This window comes from Podarcis pityusensis (genome assembly GCF_964106645.2).
Source record: "Podarcis pityusensis genome assembly, chromosome: 5".
In the NCBI taxonomy this organism is placed as follows: domain Eukaryota; kingdom Metazoa; phylum Chordata; class Lepidosauria; order Squamata; family Lacertidae; genus Podarcis; species Podarcis pityusensis.
Window position 1 is genome coordinate 54,766,359 of NC_138032.1, and position 17,096 is coordinate 54,783,454.

The 17,096-nt window shown below is 43.0% G+C and overlaps 2 protein-coding genes across 6 annotated transcripts in view; both read left to right on the forward strand.

Moving 5' to 3' along the window:
* The window catches only part of PLEKHA1 (pleckstrin homology domain containing A1), a 38,840-nt gene extending 34,293 nt beyond the window's left edge, over positions 1-4,547 (forward strand). For all 5 annotated transcript variants that reach the window (XM_081006463.1, XM_081006466.1, XM_081006464.1 and 2 more), the window contains one exon: positions 4-4,547. In XM_081006463.1, the coding sequence (XP_080862589.1) occupies positions 4-324 (321 nt within the window). In that variant the 3' untranslated portion in view covers positions 325-4,547. The remainder of the gene's footprint in view (positions 1-3) is intronic.
* A 3,171-nt stretch (positions 4,548-7,718) lies between these two features.
* Positions 7,719-17,096, forward strand: part of HTRA1 (HtrA serine peptidase 1) — a 43,456-nt gene continuing 34,078 nt past the window's right edge. Inside the window, exon 1 of the mRNA XM_081006120.1 lies at positions 7,719-8,445. Coding sequence (XP_080862246.1) covers positions 7,953-8,445 — 493 coding nt within the window. The 5' untranslated portion in view covers positions 7,719-7,952. The remainder of the gene's footprint in view (positions 8,446-17,096) is intronic.

Consider the following 17,096-nt stretch of genomic DNA (forward strand, 5'->3'; position numbering starts at 1 on the left):
CAGGAACATTCCAACTGTTCTTCAGAATCCACCTGTCCTGCAAAAACAGCAGCAGCCACCTCACATTCCACAACCACTCACAACCCCCCTTTGGTCCAAACCCTTAACACCAAGCCCCTTGTCTTGGAGAAGCGAAGACTTCACGAATCTTTTACCAAGACCAAGCCAGGGAGCTTCAAGATCCAGGCTGTCCCTTCAAGAGACCCAGCTTCCAAAGTGACTCTACAGGGCCTAATGGAACCTCAAAATAAAAATGGCACTCAGGAACAGGATCCTGGCCCAGTGGATCTGGATGATGCAAGCCTTCCAGTCAGTGATGTGTAATAATGGGAAGAGTTTGGAGAGTGATGCATTTGCTTTTGGTCCTTGAATTTCCTTGCTCAGACTTTTAGCCAAAGATGACTATGGGATGAAAGAACAAAGAATGGAATGTTGCTTATATGTGTGTGCTTACATTCAAATTTGTGTATGTTTAAATTGTCATATGCTGCCTTGTACTGATTATCAGAGCGGACCTTTTGCTTCTACCGCAGTCTGATGATAAATCTTTTTAAAGTGAGGGGCCAAAACAAATGATTAAATATTACTGTTGTCAATAAGCAAGATACCAGCTGCTTTTCATCACCCATATGGCAAAACTGAATAGTATCTTTGTGCTTTAATAAAAGAAATGTCAACATGTGACTTACTTATACTCTAATTCAGGCTATTGACAAACAAGTTGACTTACTTTCTTAAAACACTGGCACAGCCTTTCAGATATTTTAATATATGTATGCAGAGTTGTTTCTTATAGGATCAACACTGTAGAAACTTACAGAAATACGCAGAGCTTGATATAACGTACTTTTCCTATGCACAGAGTCTTCATGTGAAAAACAACACTATAATTCTGCAGTGTCTGAAATGAAGTGTATTTTCCCTACCATGATGATACAGATTTGGCAGCTGCTGCATGATCTGCATTCTTATGGCACAAATACCACCTGCACTGTATTTTAGACATTGCATACAAGTGTGTTAACTTACATGAAATGAGTGTCTCTATGTGTGAGAAAAGCATTCCTAAAGATGAGGGGCACAGAGCACTTACACCGATAAAAGTGTGCTGACTTTATTGGAACAACTTCTTTGTAACTGCTCTGTGAATCACTGCCCTTCTATAGAATTCAATCCCCTTAGAATTCCTGGTATTTGGTGCTGTGAAACTAATTAAAGAGTAATACAGCTATTTTGAATATTAAGCCTATTTTTATGCACTCCTAAAGGTAAATTGTAATTTTTGCACATTTGGATATTAATGGACCACCAATAAATAAGGGTGTCGTGGGGTTTTTTAAGTAGGGAGAAGGGAAACTGGACTACTAAATAAATCTTTTACAGGTTTAACTAAAAGTATTTTATATTAAGCTTCGCAGAAATTAAAAGTTTAAAACTATTGTCTTAAGATTTTCCCCCTCCTGTATGCTCCTTCCCCCCAGTGTGGTATTAAATGGTTCCCATTTTATATTTGGGTTAGTAAAGTCTAAACAAACTTGTTTCATGCTGTTAACTGGTACTGAGTTGTTCAATCATGCAATTGTGGCCTGTAACTTTTGGTGCACTAAATTTATTAAAAGTGCCTGTGGGTTCTTCTTTCATGATGTGTTAAATGTTTGGGGGTTAATTGGATGCTGAATTTTGCTTTTGTGGTTTTGAACCTTATTTTGTGTAGTGTAGTTCACAACATGTATAAAAAAATGATATGCTAGCATTGCCAGCATACTGGTATCTATTAGCTGTGCATTGTGTTTTTTAAACTGTTCAGGGTTTCAGTGATGAAAATAATGGGTTTAAGACACTGATGTTGGATATTTTGATCAGAATGAGCATGCACTATTTTGTAGTTAGGTTGTGAAATTATTTGCTTTAATCAACAAAAGCCCCAAAGTTTCACATGATGCTGCTTAATGCAATTCAGTTTCCAGTTTGTAGTACTCTAGTTTTTTTAAACCTTGTGTGTGTGTGTGTGAGAGAGAGATGCTTGACAAAGCATGAAAAAAAAGGGAAAAAGGTATTTCAGACATTTAAGTGAAAATGTCCACTACTTCAGTGAACATACAGTTGAGTTATGCCCCAGTGGTGCAGATAAGCAACCTGTTTGAAATTAAGGGTTCTGGAGTGAAGTTGTGTGGGATTCTACTTCAGCCAACAGGCATGTTGCCTGCTCTCCTTCTTGCTTGCCATTTAGTAAGATGTGACAGAAGTGGATTATGCCCTGTGTGCCACCCCAATTCATTGTGGACTCTGGATGTTTCCACATACTCAAACAGGGTTTAATTTGCTTTCAGTTGCCCCAACCCGCAAGCCTTGTTGGAAGAAGATAGCTGCTCATGGCCCAGTAGAGTTTATTTAGCTTCGCAGGCAATCGCACCAAATGACCTTTTTCAAATACTAACTAGACCAGGGGTTCCCAACCCGCGGTCCATGGGCCGGAAGCGGCCCACAGAGGCCGTTTAACCAGCCCACGAGCCACCCCCGAACCGAGCTGCCAGCTCGAGTCCCCACGTGCTGCGCTAAACTGGCGCAGCGCGGGGACTCTCTTCTGCTGCTCTGGAAATTGCTTCTGCGCATGCAGACACCAGAAACTGCATCTGCGCATGTCTGCGGTGTCAGAAAAAGGTTTGCACAGGCTCAGATGCTGAAAATCACTTCTGGGCATGTGCAGAAGCGATTTCCGGCATCACGCTGTGCTGGCCCAGCCCATGGAGGATCTCCATGGAAGTGATCTGGCCCATGCCCAGGAAGCCTTGCCGACCCCTGAACTAGACTGTATAGACTGTCACAACAACCTGTTTAAAAGTATACCCCCCAAAAGCCCTAGTCAGTGCCCTCAAAACGTGGCAGTGACAAAATTCCCTAAAGCCAGCACACTGTGGGTCATGTAGTCTTTTCCATTTTAATTCATTTCTTGTTCCAGAGAAATTTTCTTTCAGTTCCAAGGTGACCTGCAATTATTGGCTTTCTTTGTGCCATACATAAAGAAAATGCAAGTGGAACGTAACACTTGCAGCCCTACTACATAGGTATTCACATGGAAGCCCTACTTTCAGCTTGCCCAAGGCTCTTAATGTCGTGGTCTGTACTAGTTTGCACCTTGAGACTTTAAACTTCTGCAACTTGCTCATTCCATCCTGTCGTCTGGTCTTCGGCATATAATTTTTCTGCCTGCAGCTAAGTGGCCTCCAGCTTTAAATTAATTTGCCGTAGAGATGCCTTCCCCCACAAAACTTGATTTAAGCCTATATGTCTATGCAGTTCTTTGTGTGATCCCCACCCCATCCCACTGGAATTTACATGGGGGGGGGCACATTCTGCACTACATACAGTATCGCATAGCAAGAGGTACAAGCAGTTACACCATTGGTGCAGACAATCTTGCATTTTTCTGATTCCATTGTGTCTTCTCATTTTTTGTTCCATATATTTTTGTGTGAATTTATATCATTGCACACATCCACCTAGAAGTGTAACTAATTTTGCCTGTCAGAATCTAGTTACTTTGTGATCATGGTAAATCCACTAGTTTAGGCTTCCTTTCAAGGTTACACTCCCCTTTCCACTTTTTCAGCACACTGATTTTATTTATTGAAAGGTACATAGGTGAAATTGCAACATGTTAATAAAAACGCCCAAACTTTCAGTTTTGAGGGGAAATCGCCTGTGTACGAAAGCGTGTAAACATTATTTGGATTTGTTGAGACTGAAAATTGACAAGAGAAAAGATTTGTTAGTACTGACAAATGCCTACAGCTATAGTAGTAGCAATGCCAAACTGCGGTGGTCTTGTTTCTAATGAGTATAGCAGCACCTTTACATTTATTAACCATAAGCTAAACACAAGCAGTGTTTGTAAATTACATTATTTGCCTTTTCAGTTACATGTGAACTGGTAAGTTGACTGTTAAGATTAGTTTAGTAGCATACATTTTAACTTGTAACAAACTTAGCCAATAGATATTTGAAACCTTATTTTTCACAAATATGTACATTGTGGGAGAAACTGAATTGGAATGTTTGTATTGGCATACTTTGTTGTAGTTTTAGATTTCCTGGTTCTGGTACAGTTTTCACACTGCATGTTCATTTTATTCTGTTTTGATATTGCCAATTTTAGATACTGAATTTGAAAGGAAGCAGCACTCTTATTGGGATTCTTTTAAAATTTAACTGCTTAAGATAGTTCAGTGCAGGAAAATATTGTGGTTGCTAAATTGTTAGGGTCTCTTATTTATCAGTACCTTTTTTTATAAAGTGGATGAAAATTGTTAAATTATTTTAGAACCTGTGGTGTTTTCTGTAAATGTCACACTTATTAATAAATTGACTTCAGTACTGAAATACAACAATCCTATCAGACTACTATATTTAGTGCACTTCAAAAGAAAAAGGTTAATGGTGAGTGAAACTGTTTGCATACTATCTGTTGTTCTTCCCTGTTTAATTCACAGAAAACTAAGTGACAAGTTTTTAAAAAAATAAAGAAAAGCCGACCTGTGAAAACTTCATTCTGTGTAGTATAATAATCCTTTGGTTCCCATCATTTTTAAAAATAGTGGTCTCACATCTCATACAGATATGGTGTGAAGAGTTATTGCAAAAGGCCTTTTTTTGTAATTGTCAGTTGCTTGTAGAATTTAGGGTGGTATCCAACTAAACACTTCCACTAGCACAATGGAATTGTCCCTAGTATGACCCCCAGATCTGTTATGGGCATGCAGGGGTCACACAGAGGAGTAGGAAACCTCTATTGTGCAGCTGAAACTCCTTGTGCTGGTAGAACTGTTTAGTTTGGGGATCATCTCGGGTCCAAATGACCTCTCACATGCATACTTTAGTTATATTGGTTTGCTTCAGCAGTTAAGCCAGGCATAGGCAAACTTGGCCCTCCAGATGTTTTTAGGCTACAGCTCCCATGATCCCTAGCTAACAGGACCAGTGGTCAGGGATGATGGGAATTGCAGTTCCAAAACATCTGGAGGGCCACGTTTGCCTGTGCCTGAGTTAAGCTTTACAGCCCGGTAACAGTTTAGGTTGACCTATTTATTTTAGCATACTAGCAATGTTATAAACGGGGGCTTATGCATCATTTCCCCCTCTGATAGTGAACCTAAGTGAGAAGTACTTGGCTGCTTTGGAAGCGGATGGGGGCTACTCAAAAAATGACAGTGACTGCTCCCTACACGAAAGACACCCTAGCCTTGTACAAGTACTTCAGCTGGTGAATGAAGAGTGTTGTTTTAAAACAACAAAACTGCCTAATGGGAATCTCTTGCATTTACAGAACGAAATGGCCATTGAGCCTAGGAAGGTAGGCAAAAGGCTCCTAAAGCAGGAGATGAATATTCTTTTCTGTAGTGGACTGCATTCCTTCAGGGTTTATTGCTGAGAGTTGCATGATGGCAGGTAACAGTGCTAAAACCACCAGTGGGTGGGGTCCTCTCCCTCAAATCAATATTATTTTAATTCTATTCTCTTGCTGTGTGTTGACAGCAAAGAAGAACAAAGGCATTTGTTCTTGTTTGTTTCTTAGGGGAAAATGATTGCTTTTCCATCTCTCAGAAATTTGTGACTACCTTGAAAACTAGTGGTTACGGCAATACATAGTGTGGCCTCACAGCCAGTGCCATGTATCAAACATAACCTTTTACAGTAAGCCTGCAACTTAATTTAACTTGTGTGTGTTCAGTTTTACATACTTGCCCCCCCCTTTTTTTTACAAATTAGAAAGAGAGCAGATGATGGGGCGGGGCGGGGGTAGGAAGTCTTTGCCAACCCAATGTGTGCCTAATGTGTTTTGACTACATGCCACTTTGGCTTTAGGTGTGAGCCCTGTAACATAACCCTATTGAGGGGTTACTGTACTGCATAAATGCTTTTCAAAACTGAAGCAAGGCAAATATATATGGATTATTCAATTTCTATACCGCATCATATATTTAAAATGTCTCTTAAGCAGTGTACAAAAAACAAAGCAACAATAGACTACTAAATACTAAAAAATACAGTTACATATAAAAATGTCACATTAATACAAAGTTGTTAATATATATAAAAAAGTATCTTGTAGTGACATGTTGACATAACTGAACCCCAACACGTTGTATGGTGCTGAAGAGACGCAACAAAAAACAATTGTGATTTACTGTACGGGATTTTACATTTCAGAACTACTAACAAATTGCTTTATTTAGCCATTTAACAGTACCAGTTAAATAAGGTATTGGAAAGATATACAGTTTTAACTTTTAATTTGTACAATACTAATTTGTACAATACAATACTCTTTAAAAAAAATAGAGTCCTACAGTATTTTACAGAGACTCTAAAGCTCAGTTTCACAGAATCTGCCTTGACTATGAATGCCAGACATAAGATTTGAAACCAGTCGTACCGTTTTGTTAATACTCACCGGTCCATCTTTTTCTTAATCATTTTCTTGTGCTTTTTCTGACCCCTTTTCACCTCTACAATGTACCGGTACTTTTTATCGTGAAGCAAATGCGACTGCACCATAGATTTATATAACGATATTAAATCAGCAGTTTTATTATCCATTCCTTTTTTAATTATTGCCTTTTCCAGTCATCAAGCTATCCACTACGACCCCAAAGTCAGTTCCCACCTGCTCAGCTCCCATGATTGTATATGTGAAATTAAACATTTTTTGCACCAACATGCATAAAATTCCATTTACCATCTTAAACCTTCAGTTTGAAGAGGTCCTTTTGGAAATCTTCACAATCTTTGTTTTATCCACAATTTAGTATCATCAGCAAACCTGGCCACCTCATGGCTCACCCCTAATTTATAGGGTTGCCATAAAATTCCTGACACCTGCAAAATTGTTGAGCGCGTTTTTTTTTTTTTTAAGGAAACCACCAAAATGGTGATTTTAAGCTTATGGAGCTGTTTCCGCTGCTGTCTCCATAGCATTGCCATACATCCGGGTTCCCCCTGACATTTACAGATACGCAGATTTGGCAAAATTCCCCCTTGGTGCTATTTCTACACCTCAAAACCAGGACGTGTCAGGGATTTCCCAGACGTATGGCAAGCCCACCACTTAGGAGCAACTTGAAACCCCCAGTTCCCAATCCCATTCTTGGGAGACTCCGGCTTTCCCCATCTCTCCATTCACAGAACTGTCCATTTATTGCTACTCCCCGCTTCCTGCTGATTAACCAATTTCCGATCCGCCCGAGGCCCTCTCCTCTTATTCCCTGACTGCCGAGCTAAGCTCACTCACACCTTCCCACACGCCTTATGCACACGCAAACTCTTTGAATGGAAATGCCCATTAACTTTGGGGAGGGGGGCGGCGGCGGCGGCGGCCTCCTCAAATACGTTATTGTGTTGGCTCCTACCGCGAAGAGAATGCCCCTGTTTCCACTCGGGAGTCTTGGCTGAGGTTGACAGAAAGCGCGGGCAGCGCGTAGCTCCGCCCCGCCGGCATTAAGCGCTCGCAGCTCAGCGAGCTTAGAATAACTTTCCCGGCCCAGGCTCGCCGCCGCCGCCTCCGGCTTGGTGGAAATGGGCTTTGGCGGGTGCCAGCTTTACGGCTTGCCGCGGCTCCCTGCCCCACTTGGCGCGGCGGCGGCGGCGGCGGCGCGTTGCCTTTCCTGCCCCGGCGGTTGTGTAACCCCGCCACGTCCCCTCCCAGGCGGCGGCGGCGCGGCCAACCGACGGGCCGCTCTCCACGCGCACGGCATCTTCTCTGCCTTCCCTCCCCAGGCGCTCCGTTTAAAAGCGGCTCTCCCCGCCGCCGTTTCCATCTGCGTGCCTCGGCGAGCCAGGCGGAGAAGCGCTCTGCTGCAGACCCCTCCGCCTCGCGCGCCTTTCTCGCGCTCCAGACGCGGCACCTTTCTCCCACCGCTTCCCGCCTTTTCTGAGAGAGAAAGCGCGCCAAAACGATGAGGGGAGCCCTGTGGCCTCTGGCGCTGAGCTTCTTCTGCCTTCTGCTGCTGCCGCCGCCCGGCTGCCGGGCTCAGCTGTACGGGCGGCGCTTCGAGGAGCGGCCTTGCCCCGAGCGCTGCGAGCGCGCGCGCTGCCCGGAGCTGCCGGCCGAGTGCGCGGGCAGCGGCGAGTCTCTGGACTCGTGCGGCTGCTGCCCGGTTTGCGCCGCGCAGGAAGGCGAGCCGTGCGGGGGCCCTCCGGCCGGGGAGCCGTCGTGCGCCGAGGGGCTGCTGTGCGTGGTGTCGCCCGGCGGGCCCGGCGTGGCGGCCTCGGCCACCGTGCGCCGGCGGGCCAAGGGCGGCCGCTGCGTGTGCGCCAGCAGCGAGCCCGTGTGCGGCAACGACGGAAGGAGCTACGGCAACGTGTGCCAGCTGCGGGCGGCCAGCCGCCTCTCCGAGGGCCAGCGCCAGCCGGCCGTCATCGCCATCCAGCGGGGCGCCTGCGGGCAGGGTAAGCCTCCAGCGGGGGGAAAGGGCTCGGAGCGGGGATGCTGGCGTCCCACGCTGGGCGTATTTGTTTTTCTGGGCGCTCTGCGTATGGTCAGGAGCTCTTACAAAACAGAACCCAACGGTTTCCCAAGGATCAGGTCTTGTATTGAAATGAGAAAACAGGCCAATTCAGATCTATTAATAAGGCAATTAATTAATGAGGCAATAATAAGGCAATCTATTAATAAAGCAATCAAATGAAGGTTGGAGCCAACTCCTGGCGGCTCTTCGACCCCCCAATAAAATATCTGAGAGGCCTCCCCCCAAGTTTAGTACTGCCATTCAAATGGTGGGTGCAGGAAGAATGGACAAACTTTAACGATTACTTAGCTAAATTTGTTAAGTTAAACTAATTGGAAATAGCTTGCAGGCAATAGATTGGCTTAGGAATTTATGTAAGTTAAGTGACGTTTAACATGTACCATTTCGAACTGAAAAGATATAAGGATGTTAATGGACTAAGTTAAGTTTACAAAAATTATGATTTGGAAAGCCGTTATAAGGATATGCATGGAAATTCAACCAAGGGGAAGCGAGGAAGTCACTTAACAATGTCAATAAGTGTAATTTTAATAGGGATATGATTTATGTTTGTTTGTTTGTGTGTTTTGTTTGTGTATAATTTTGTGAAACTTAATAAATTTTTTTTGAAAAAAACAAAAAAACAACAAATGGTGGGTGTGCACCGTGTTGTGATCGATTATGTGGGGCGGGGCTTACCAGCCCCCACCCCAGTATTTTATTCAAGTTGGCACCCCTGCAGAAACGTATGAACATAAAATAAAGGAAGAAGAAAATACCGAAGAGCGCCAGCAGGCTTTCCCCCTTGCATTAGCTTTGCTCCTTTAAAAATCAATCAAGCCAACAAAACCTCAGTTGGTTTCCTGCTCAGTAATGAGGGTGTCTGTGTGTGTGGGGGGGGGAGGCGCTTCTTGGGCTTCAGTTCTCTAGCATCAGCATCCACCTGTCTTGTGTCCTATTTCTGGCCTCTAATGGTGGTAGCACAATAGAGAGAACTCTAAAGCAAAACCATGGGGATTACTGATACGCAGATGGCTAAGAAACCAAATTCCCTGGTCAACACCTTGGAGAGTTCACATTATTCTCTCCCTCTTCTCCCTGCCCGTGTAAACAATAGTTGTGAGCCGTAACACTGTGGAGAGGAGAAAGTGTGCTCGGAGAGACGTTTGCGTATGGGTCGATGTGGTCTGATTTAGGAGACGGGGAGAGGTAGTTTGTGCTTGTGGGAAGAAGATGGGGTAGGACTGGGTAGAAAGGTCATGAACTGGAAACAGAGGCAGGGGAAACATCTGGGCTTGATGCTGAACAAAGAGAAGTGAGTGAGATGAACCTGGAAAAGCCCATTTTGGGTAGGCACACTGAGAAGTCATGGGGATGGAGGGTTTGTTTTTGTTCATTGTTTTGCTGGATTTTAGAGTGAGGGTGGGGAGTGTGAAAGAAGCCAATGTTGCTCTAGATTTTTGTTGCTTTTTTAAAAAAAGTAAACGATCAGTAATATAGATTTGATTCTTCTCATTTAAAAATAGTACAATAGCTACCTATAAGCATATCCTCTAATTCTATTTTACAGTGGCCTACTATGAAATGTACTAAATATAATGTTATGAAGCAGTTGAGCAAGACAGCATAGGGCGGGTCAGACTGTTTGTGATGGTGTTACATCCATTGATCATAGTCCCTTGAATATTTAGAGCACAATCCTATAGATTCAGATGTCAGCCTGTTGCAGCCTTCATCGTGGATAATGTCTCCATATCTCAAGGAGCTAGTTTTCTGTTACTCACACTTGAAATCTGTCTTTTGCTTTAGGGTCATTAAGGGCCAAATTACATAGCAGGTGAGTGCTTGCTTAACTCTTTCTACTTTGGCCATTTCCCCGCCTTAACCTCCCCATATCAGCTGCTTTTCCCCTTGCAGGGCAAAATATACAAATACTTATATGTTTCTTCTGTGCCAGAAAACCATGCAATTGTGAGTGGAAAAGCAGCCAAGAAGAAAGGGTTAATCAGTCTCCTTTCCTCCATTCAAATTTCCAGAATCTTCCAGTTACTTTTCATAAATATCTATATTCATATTAAGAGACAGTTATGCATCGGCTGTGTAATATTTGGCTTGGCTTGACTCTAGCTAAATATTTTCATTTGAAAGAATATTATTGAAAATCAACAAGAATTATGCCTTGACTAATCTGCTACCTGCTGTCTGCTTAAGGCTGCACTCCCACACACATTTATCTGGGAATGAGTCCCACTGAATACACTAGGTTTTGCTTCTCAATCAACACAGGGTCTTTCTGTAAGGCTGCAGTCCTAGCACAATTGGGAGTAAAGACCAGACTAGATGTGTGATAAATTTGTGGGCAAAAAAGGGTCTGCTATTGTTTCATTGTAGAGTGATGTTGTTGAGGTGGAGTGATTTAAAATGATCAAGTATGAGGGGAGAACTCAATCCTTCCCCCTGCTCACTATCTAAAATGGTGTTTTTTTAGCTGTTTTTCTCCCAGAAATAGAGGTTGGTTCATTAGGGCAAATGGGTCACTGCCCTACAAACATCTTGTCTCCCCTTCCTCAGCCCTCACCTGCTTGCCTTCTTATTTACAGTCAGTCAGGGTGTGGTTCTGTCTGTCTCAGGGTCTGGCTTCCTGCCTTCTGCCCCATCAGTCCCAACGATTACTAACCAATTACTAACCACCACTGTCTCCCAGTGAGGCTCCATGAAGTGGATAAAATCCCTTTAAAAAGTGGCTTGGGGTGTAAAAGGAGGGGATACAAGGATTCATCTCTGTCAGCCCTCCACCTGCACTTTAAATCTTCTCCACCCAACCTGGTTTAAAGAGAATTAGCAGGACCTGAGATAAGTCCTACCACCACCCTGCCCGTTTGCATCCTATGTTCTGTACAGCTCAATTTGTAGGTAAATGGGCCTTGAGGAATCTGGCTACATGCATGTTATACATTGATAGCTAGTAACGGTGGATCATCTGGTAATACATGCAGTGAAAAGTTCATTGGGCTGGCGACAGAAGTTTTAAATCTGGGATTCTAGAACTAAGCTATGTGGTCTGGAATGCACATAGACAACTTGAGTAACTTTGAAGTACCTCCATTTATAAGAATGTGACAGAAAGGTTATATAAACATCTGGCAGACATTGGGATAGAAGGTACGGGAGCAAACACTTCATTCGAAAAAGAAAAGCCTGAAACCATATTTTATTGAAGTAGAATAAATAGCTGCTTTGATGTTGGGATATATCTGTTCTTTACACATTAAGCTTTAAGGAATCTATTTTCTTTCTAGAGTCCCCTTCCCCCAGTATATACAGAAACACACTTCAAGCAGCTGTTGAAGAAAATCAAAAGTGGTTGCTAGAACCTTTAACCATCCATCCATTTCTACATTGCAGTTATTCATGTTTACATACTGTTTTCTAAGTCCTTAGACTATTTTACACATTTCGTATATGAAAATAATATGGGAACTTACTTTATATGAAACCATCCCCCACAACAAATGTAGCTGGAAGGCTTAGTCTAAACTTCTGTGAAGAGCTTTATGACTAGGTGCCCTTGAGTCAAGTGACATCATGGAAAATATAATTAGATGTGCAAAGTAAGCAGCAACAGTGGGATGAATGGTTGCTGAATGGTTGCCATAAGCCTATGGACCACTTCTTGGCAATACTAAAACCCATCTCATCAGAATCTGCACATTATTTGTTAGTTTGATATGGTGCATTTTGTTCGAGGGTAGACAAAATAAAGTTCACAATGTCATTTTTATTAAAGTGTATAGAGTAATCAAGCTGATCAGTGCTGAGAACCAGCAGGGAGATCCAGCATGTTTTTTTTGGTCAGGGGAGATTTCAGCCCAAATCCTGCTCAGCTAAACTTATGATTGAGCAGAGGTGCATATGACTCCACTTTCATGCAAGTTACTGTTATGTAGCCTAATCTACTTCACAAGACTGTTGCTTGCAGAAGGTTGTAGGTTCAAGCCTTGGCTTCCCCAAACCCTGGAGAGCTGCTGCCAGCCAGTGTAGACAGTACTGGCCTAGAAGGACCCAAGGGTCTGGCACAGTATAAGTAAGCTTCCTGTTGTTGCAAAACTGTATTCTGTGTAGGAACAAAGAAGGCTTCACTGCAGTACTGTTTAAGTGATTAGGGTTCAGGATTAGGTTGTGTGATAACACAACTCTTTCATGCTCAGCTGGTATATAAATTTACCGTACATGTGTGGGTTAAACCACAGAGCCTAGGACTTGCCGATCAGAAGGTCGGCGGTTCGAATCCCCGCGACGGGGTGAGCTGTTGCTCGGTCCCAGCTCCTGCCAACCTAGCAGTTCGAAAGCACGTTAGTGCAAGTAGATAAATAGGTACCGCTCCGGCGGGAAGGTAAACGGCGTTTCCGTGTGCTGCTCTGGTTTGCCAGAAGCAGCTTAGTCATGCTGGCCACATGACCCAGAAGCTGTACGCCGGCTCCCTCGGCCAATAAAGCAAGATGAGCGCCGCAACCCCAGAGTCGGTCACGACTGGACCTAATGGTCAGGGGTCCCTTTACCTTTACTTTATAGCCCTTTGAGTATGGTGGGACTTTCTTAGAATCATAGAATTATAGAGTTGGAAGGGACCACGTGGGTTATCTAGTCCAACCCCCTGCCATGCAGGAATTTTTTGCCCAAGGTGGGGCTCAAAACCATGACACTGAGATTAGTGCTTAACCGACAGAGCTATGCTCTACTGACTGAGCTTTGCTATGTAAGCATCAATAGAACTGAGCTATCCGTGACCTAAAGAGCCTTCCAGCATTTTGACGGATGAGGCTGGCCTGACCTTGTGTTATAAATTGCTCTTGAAGGCTATATGCCAGCTAGAACATGGTTTGGCTTTCCAAAAGATTAGTCATGTATTATTGATTCAAATGATTGTGGTCCTGAGGTTGTCTGATTAAAAAAGAAAAGAAAAAAGTTTCAGAATGGATGCAGCTGCAACTTTTAAAATATTTTGCCTTCACCTCTTCAGTCCATGGTTAAAACAATTTATTTCATAACTAAATATAAAATAAACTCCTGTGATGCTGCTCTTCAGGAATAAGCAAAACATTTTTTGTACAACTTTTAACTGTTCAGGAAGTTTTCTTTTGTATCCTTATTAAAAATGACAGTGCCTGTTTGTATCTTGTTTTGTTTAAAATTTGTATTGTAACCAATTGGGAATAATTTGAATTCAGTTCGTTGTAATTAGCAGTGTGATCTCAAAGTCTGTCTTTAAAAAATGTTCGCTTTAAGCATCACAGCTATCTTGTCCCCACCAAGTTTTAACATTCCTAGTTGCTGAAGGAAAGTTTGCAGAGCATTCCTAATTCCTGATCTATGCTGCTGCAGGGGGTTTGGGCATGGTGGATATTTCCCTTCTGCCCAGCTCTACTTGGTCCTGCCAGCAGAAGGTGACAGGCATAAGGCCATGAAATGAGGCAGAGAGGACAAAGGGTGTGCTGGTCTGGGTCCTAACCTGGACAAGCAGACAGAGGGATGTGATTTGGGTCTCTGTGCTGCACTAAAGCAGGTCCTCAGTTACAGAGGGGGTTGTGTCACTCCATTCAACCACACAACTTCCAGGCTGGGAGTTAGGATTGCCCTTAAAACTTGCTTTTCTATCCCAGAAGGCTATGAGTGGAAGATGTAAAAGCAAAATGGAAAAAAGTTCATTACTTCCATTCAGTACAAACCCATGCTTGTTAAGTGTGTGCCTATGACTCACACATCCAGTACTTGAAAAACATATATTGCTTTCAACAACAATAGAGAAAGCAATGCACAATCAATACATTAGCAAACACAAGAATCTAATAAAACAGCAACAATCATAGTAGCCAGCGGAAAAACCACTAACCTCAAATTCCTCAGTAGTCTTATAAAAAAGTACATGAACCAGAAACTTAAATGGATGCTCTGAAGCCTACTAATACATGTATATCTTCACAAACTCTCCAGAACCCTACAAGGATTTATAAAAGGATAATGATTCAAATGTCTGCTAAACAGGACTCCCTTGTGGAAGCTTCAACTTGTCCTCCTGAGAAGATATGAACAGATTTTAAGAAAGATACAAACTTAGATCATTCGGTCCCTCTAAGGATCCATCCCCTTGCAGATGAAAGGATTTCCATCTCTCATGCACATCAAACTATACAGATGGGTTTATCTGTCCCTTTGATCATTTAGCCTGGCCTTTTCTGAACAGTAGAGGCTCAGAGAAGTTTTTCTTCTTCCATTTCCTCTGTAGTCCCCTGAAAATCTGCTCCTGTGGGCTGGGGGACACTTGGAAGTGGGGGTTGGCAAAAAAAAAAATGCCCTCTCATGTGAACAGAGGAGCAACTTGGGATCTGAGCCCAAAAACTTACTCTGTTGACTTCTGCTAATAGTGCAAATTTCAGACATTTTCAGAATTCTTCAGACACTGGCTGATTTTTCCCCCTCTCAGTAGCTCTGACATCATTTAATTGACAAAGTTGGACAGAGCACTATTTAAATGTTGCCACCTGTCTAGTTTTTGACCTGATTACCCAGTTCCTAGGCTTCTCGTCTGGTTTTTAGACATCTCTTTGTCCCCCCCCCCCCACTACTTTCCCCCTCTTGACTGTAATGTGTGTGCTATGAATATGAGCTACTTAGGAGGTTGTTTTTTTTGGAGAAGCAGTGTATATGCCTGCATTTCCTCCGGCTGGGGCTTTGTCTGGATGTCAGTCGGAACAAAAGAGAGGGACTGGAAAAGCAGGTCTCATCCCTGATGCAGCAAAAGCAACTTTTGGGTACTGGGTTTGATCTTTTTTATAGCAACTTATAAAGGATGCTTGAATGGCCTCAATAAACAATCCATTGTATAATTCTGGGTATTTTATTTCATATCACTTTCTCAGGGAGTACACTGCTTCCCTTTTTACAAAATGAGGTTCTTAATTAAAATAAGTTTCGATGTAATTCCCAGGATTAACATTGTTTGCTCCTTTTTCAAAAGCATAGCAATGAGTTGCAGTGTACAGTTCTTTCCTCCCTCCGTTCCCTCCTTTTTCGCAAGCGCTTAATTGGACCGAGAGATTGAAGTTCTCCTTTGCCCCCACCGAATCACTGCTTTATAGGCAGGGCTATGAATGTTGTGTGCTCTGCTATTGCTCCTCAAGTGCTTTTGCCTGTCTGGAATGTATCCTTGCACTGTAACAATGGCTCTTGCTTGCCTTAATGGAGAGTTGTGCGTGCTTAGAAACCCAATGCTTTGGCATTGCTGGCATGTAGCCTCCTGTCAGATCCATTGCCTCACCCACCTTTGCCTCATGTCTGACCCACTGGCATGTAACCTCACCCTCCAGGCTGGAGAAGGTCCACCATCATCACTCTATTTGTTCTGCTGACTGATGAAGCTCCAGCCGAATGGCCCAGCCACCTGTTTTGTGGGGAGAAATGTGTTCCTCAAAAGGGTTTTTTTTGGGGGGGGGATGTTGTGTTCTTTGTGCGGCTGGTCTGCTTGCCCATGCTTAATAATCAGCCTGTCTACAGATACTTGAAAAAACAAATGTCAATAAGACACAAGACTACTAAAAAAACATTAAAACTCCATATTCAGATTTGTTGTAGCTGCAAAACACTTGCCTGAAAATAGGTCGTCTTTTTCTGAATGCAGCTTGAGATATGGCAAGGCTCCAGTGGAAGAATGCTAAGAATTGCTATAGACATACCCTCGTTGTATGAACTTGGTCTGCTGATGGAATAATCAAGACAGCATTTTCCTGGAGATTGCAAATGAGGGAGGAGGTATGCTAGATATGTTGGATCTAATACAAGCAAAATTTTGTATGATAGAACCAGTGCCTTGACTTTTGCTCAGGCAAGTTCAGAAAAAGCTACTGAAGCTTCAGAGCGTATCTTGGTTGAGAGGCAAACTCCATGAACTACACAAGCTGCAGCCCTGAACCTGCCGTGCTGGAGGAATGTTTGCTATAATGACGTTTTACTAATGCAAAAGATAACTATTTGCAAATACAGTGCTAAAGTAAAACATAATTGCTCCTTATGTACAATAGATGCCCCAATCTATCCATAGTAGCCTGCCTGTAGAAACAGGTTCTATATGCGGACCTGCTTTAGAAGAGGTTCAGGAGGCCACTGGACAAGGAAAGTGTGTTTTTGTTCAGCATCCTGCAATGGACTGGTGGTCCATTGGTCAACTTTTTTTTTTTAATACCCAATTGCTCCATCAAAAATGTTTGCAAGTTGTAAGATACAAAGATTCCACATGTTACTGTCACATCTCCCTTTCTTGGATTTGTAACCACGCATAAACATATTTATATGTAACACATTATGCCTAAGGCTCTAACTACACATGCCATTTATTTTATAATTGCTCTTGAATGCACGTTCCTCTGCTCAAACAACAACAACAACAACAACAAACAACAACATTGCTACCATGGAACCCACTCTTCTGAATTGAGGCCCTAGCATGGAAAGGGTGGGGAGTAGGGAGATTTTAACCATTTGCAATCATCCAAATCTGGGTCATGTCCCTTCTGCCTTCCATTGACATAGGAAATAAGC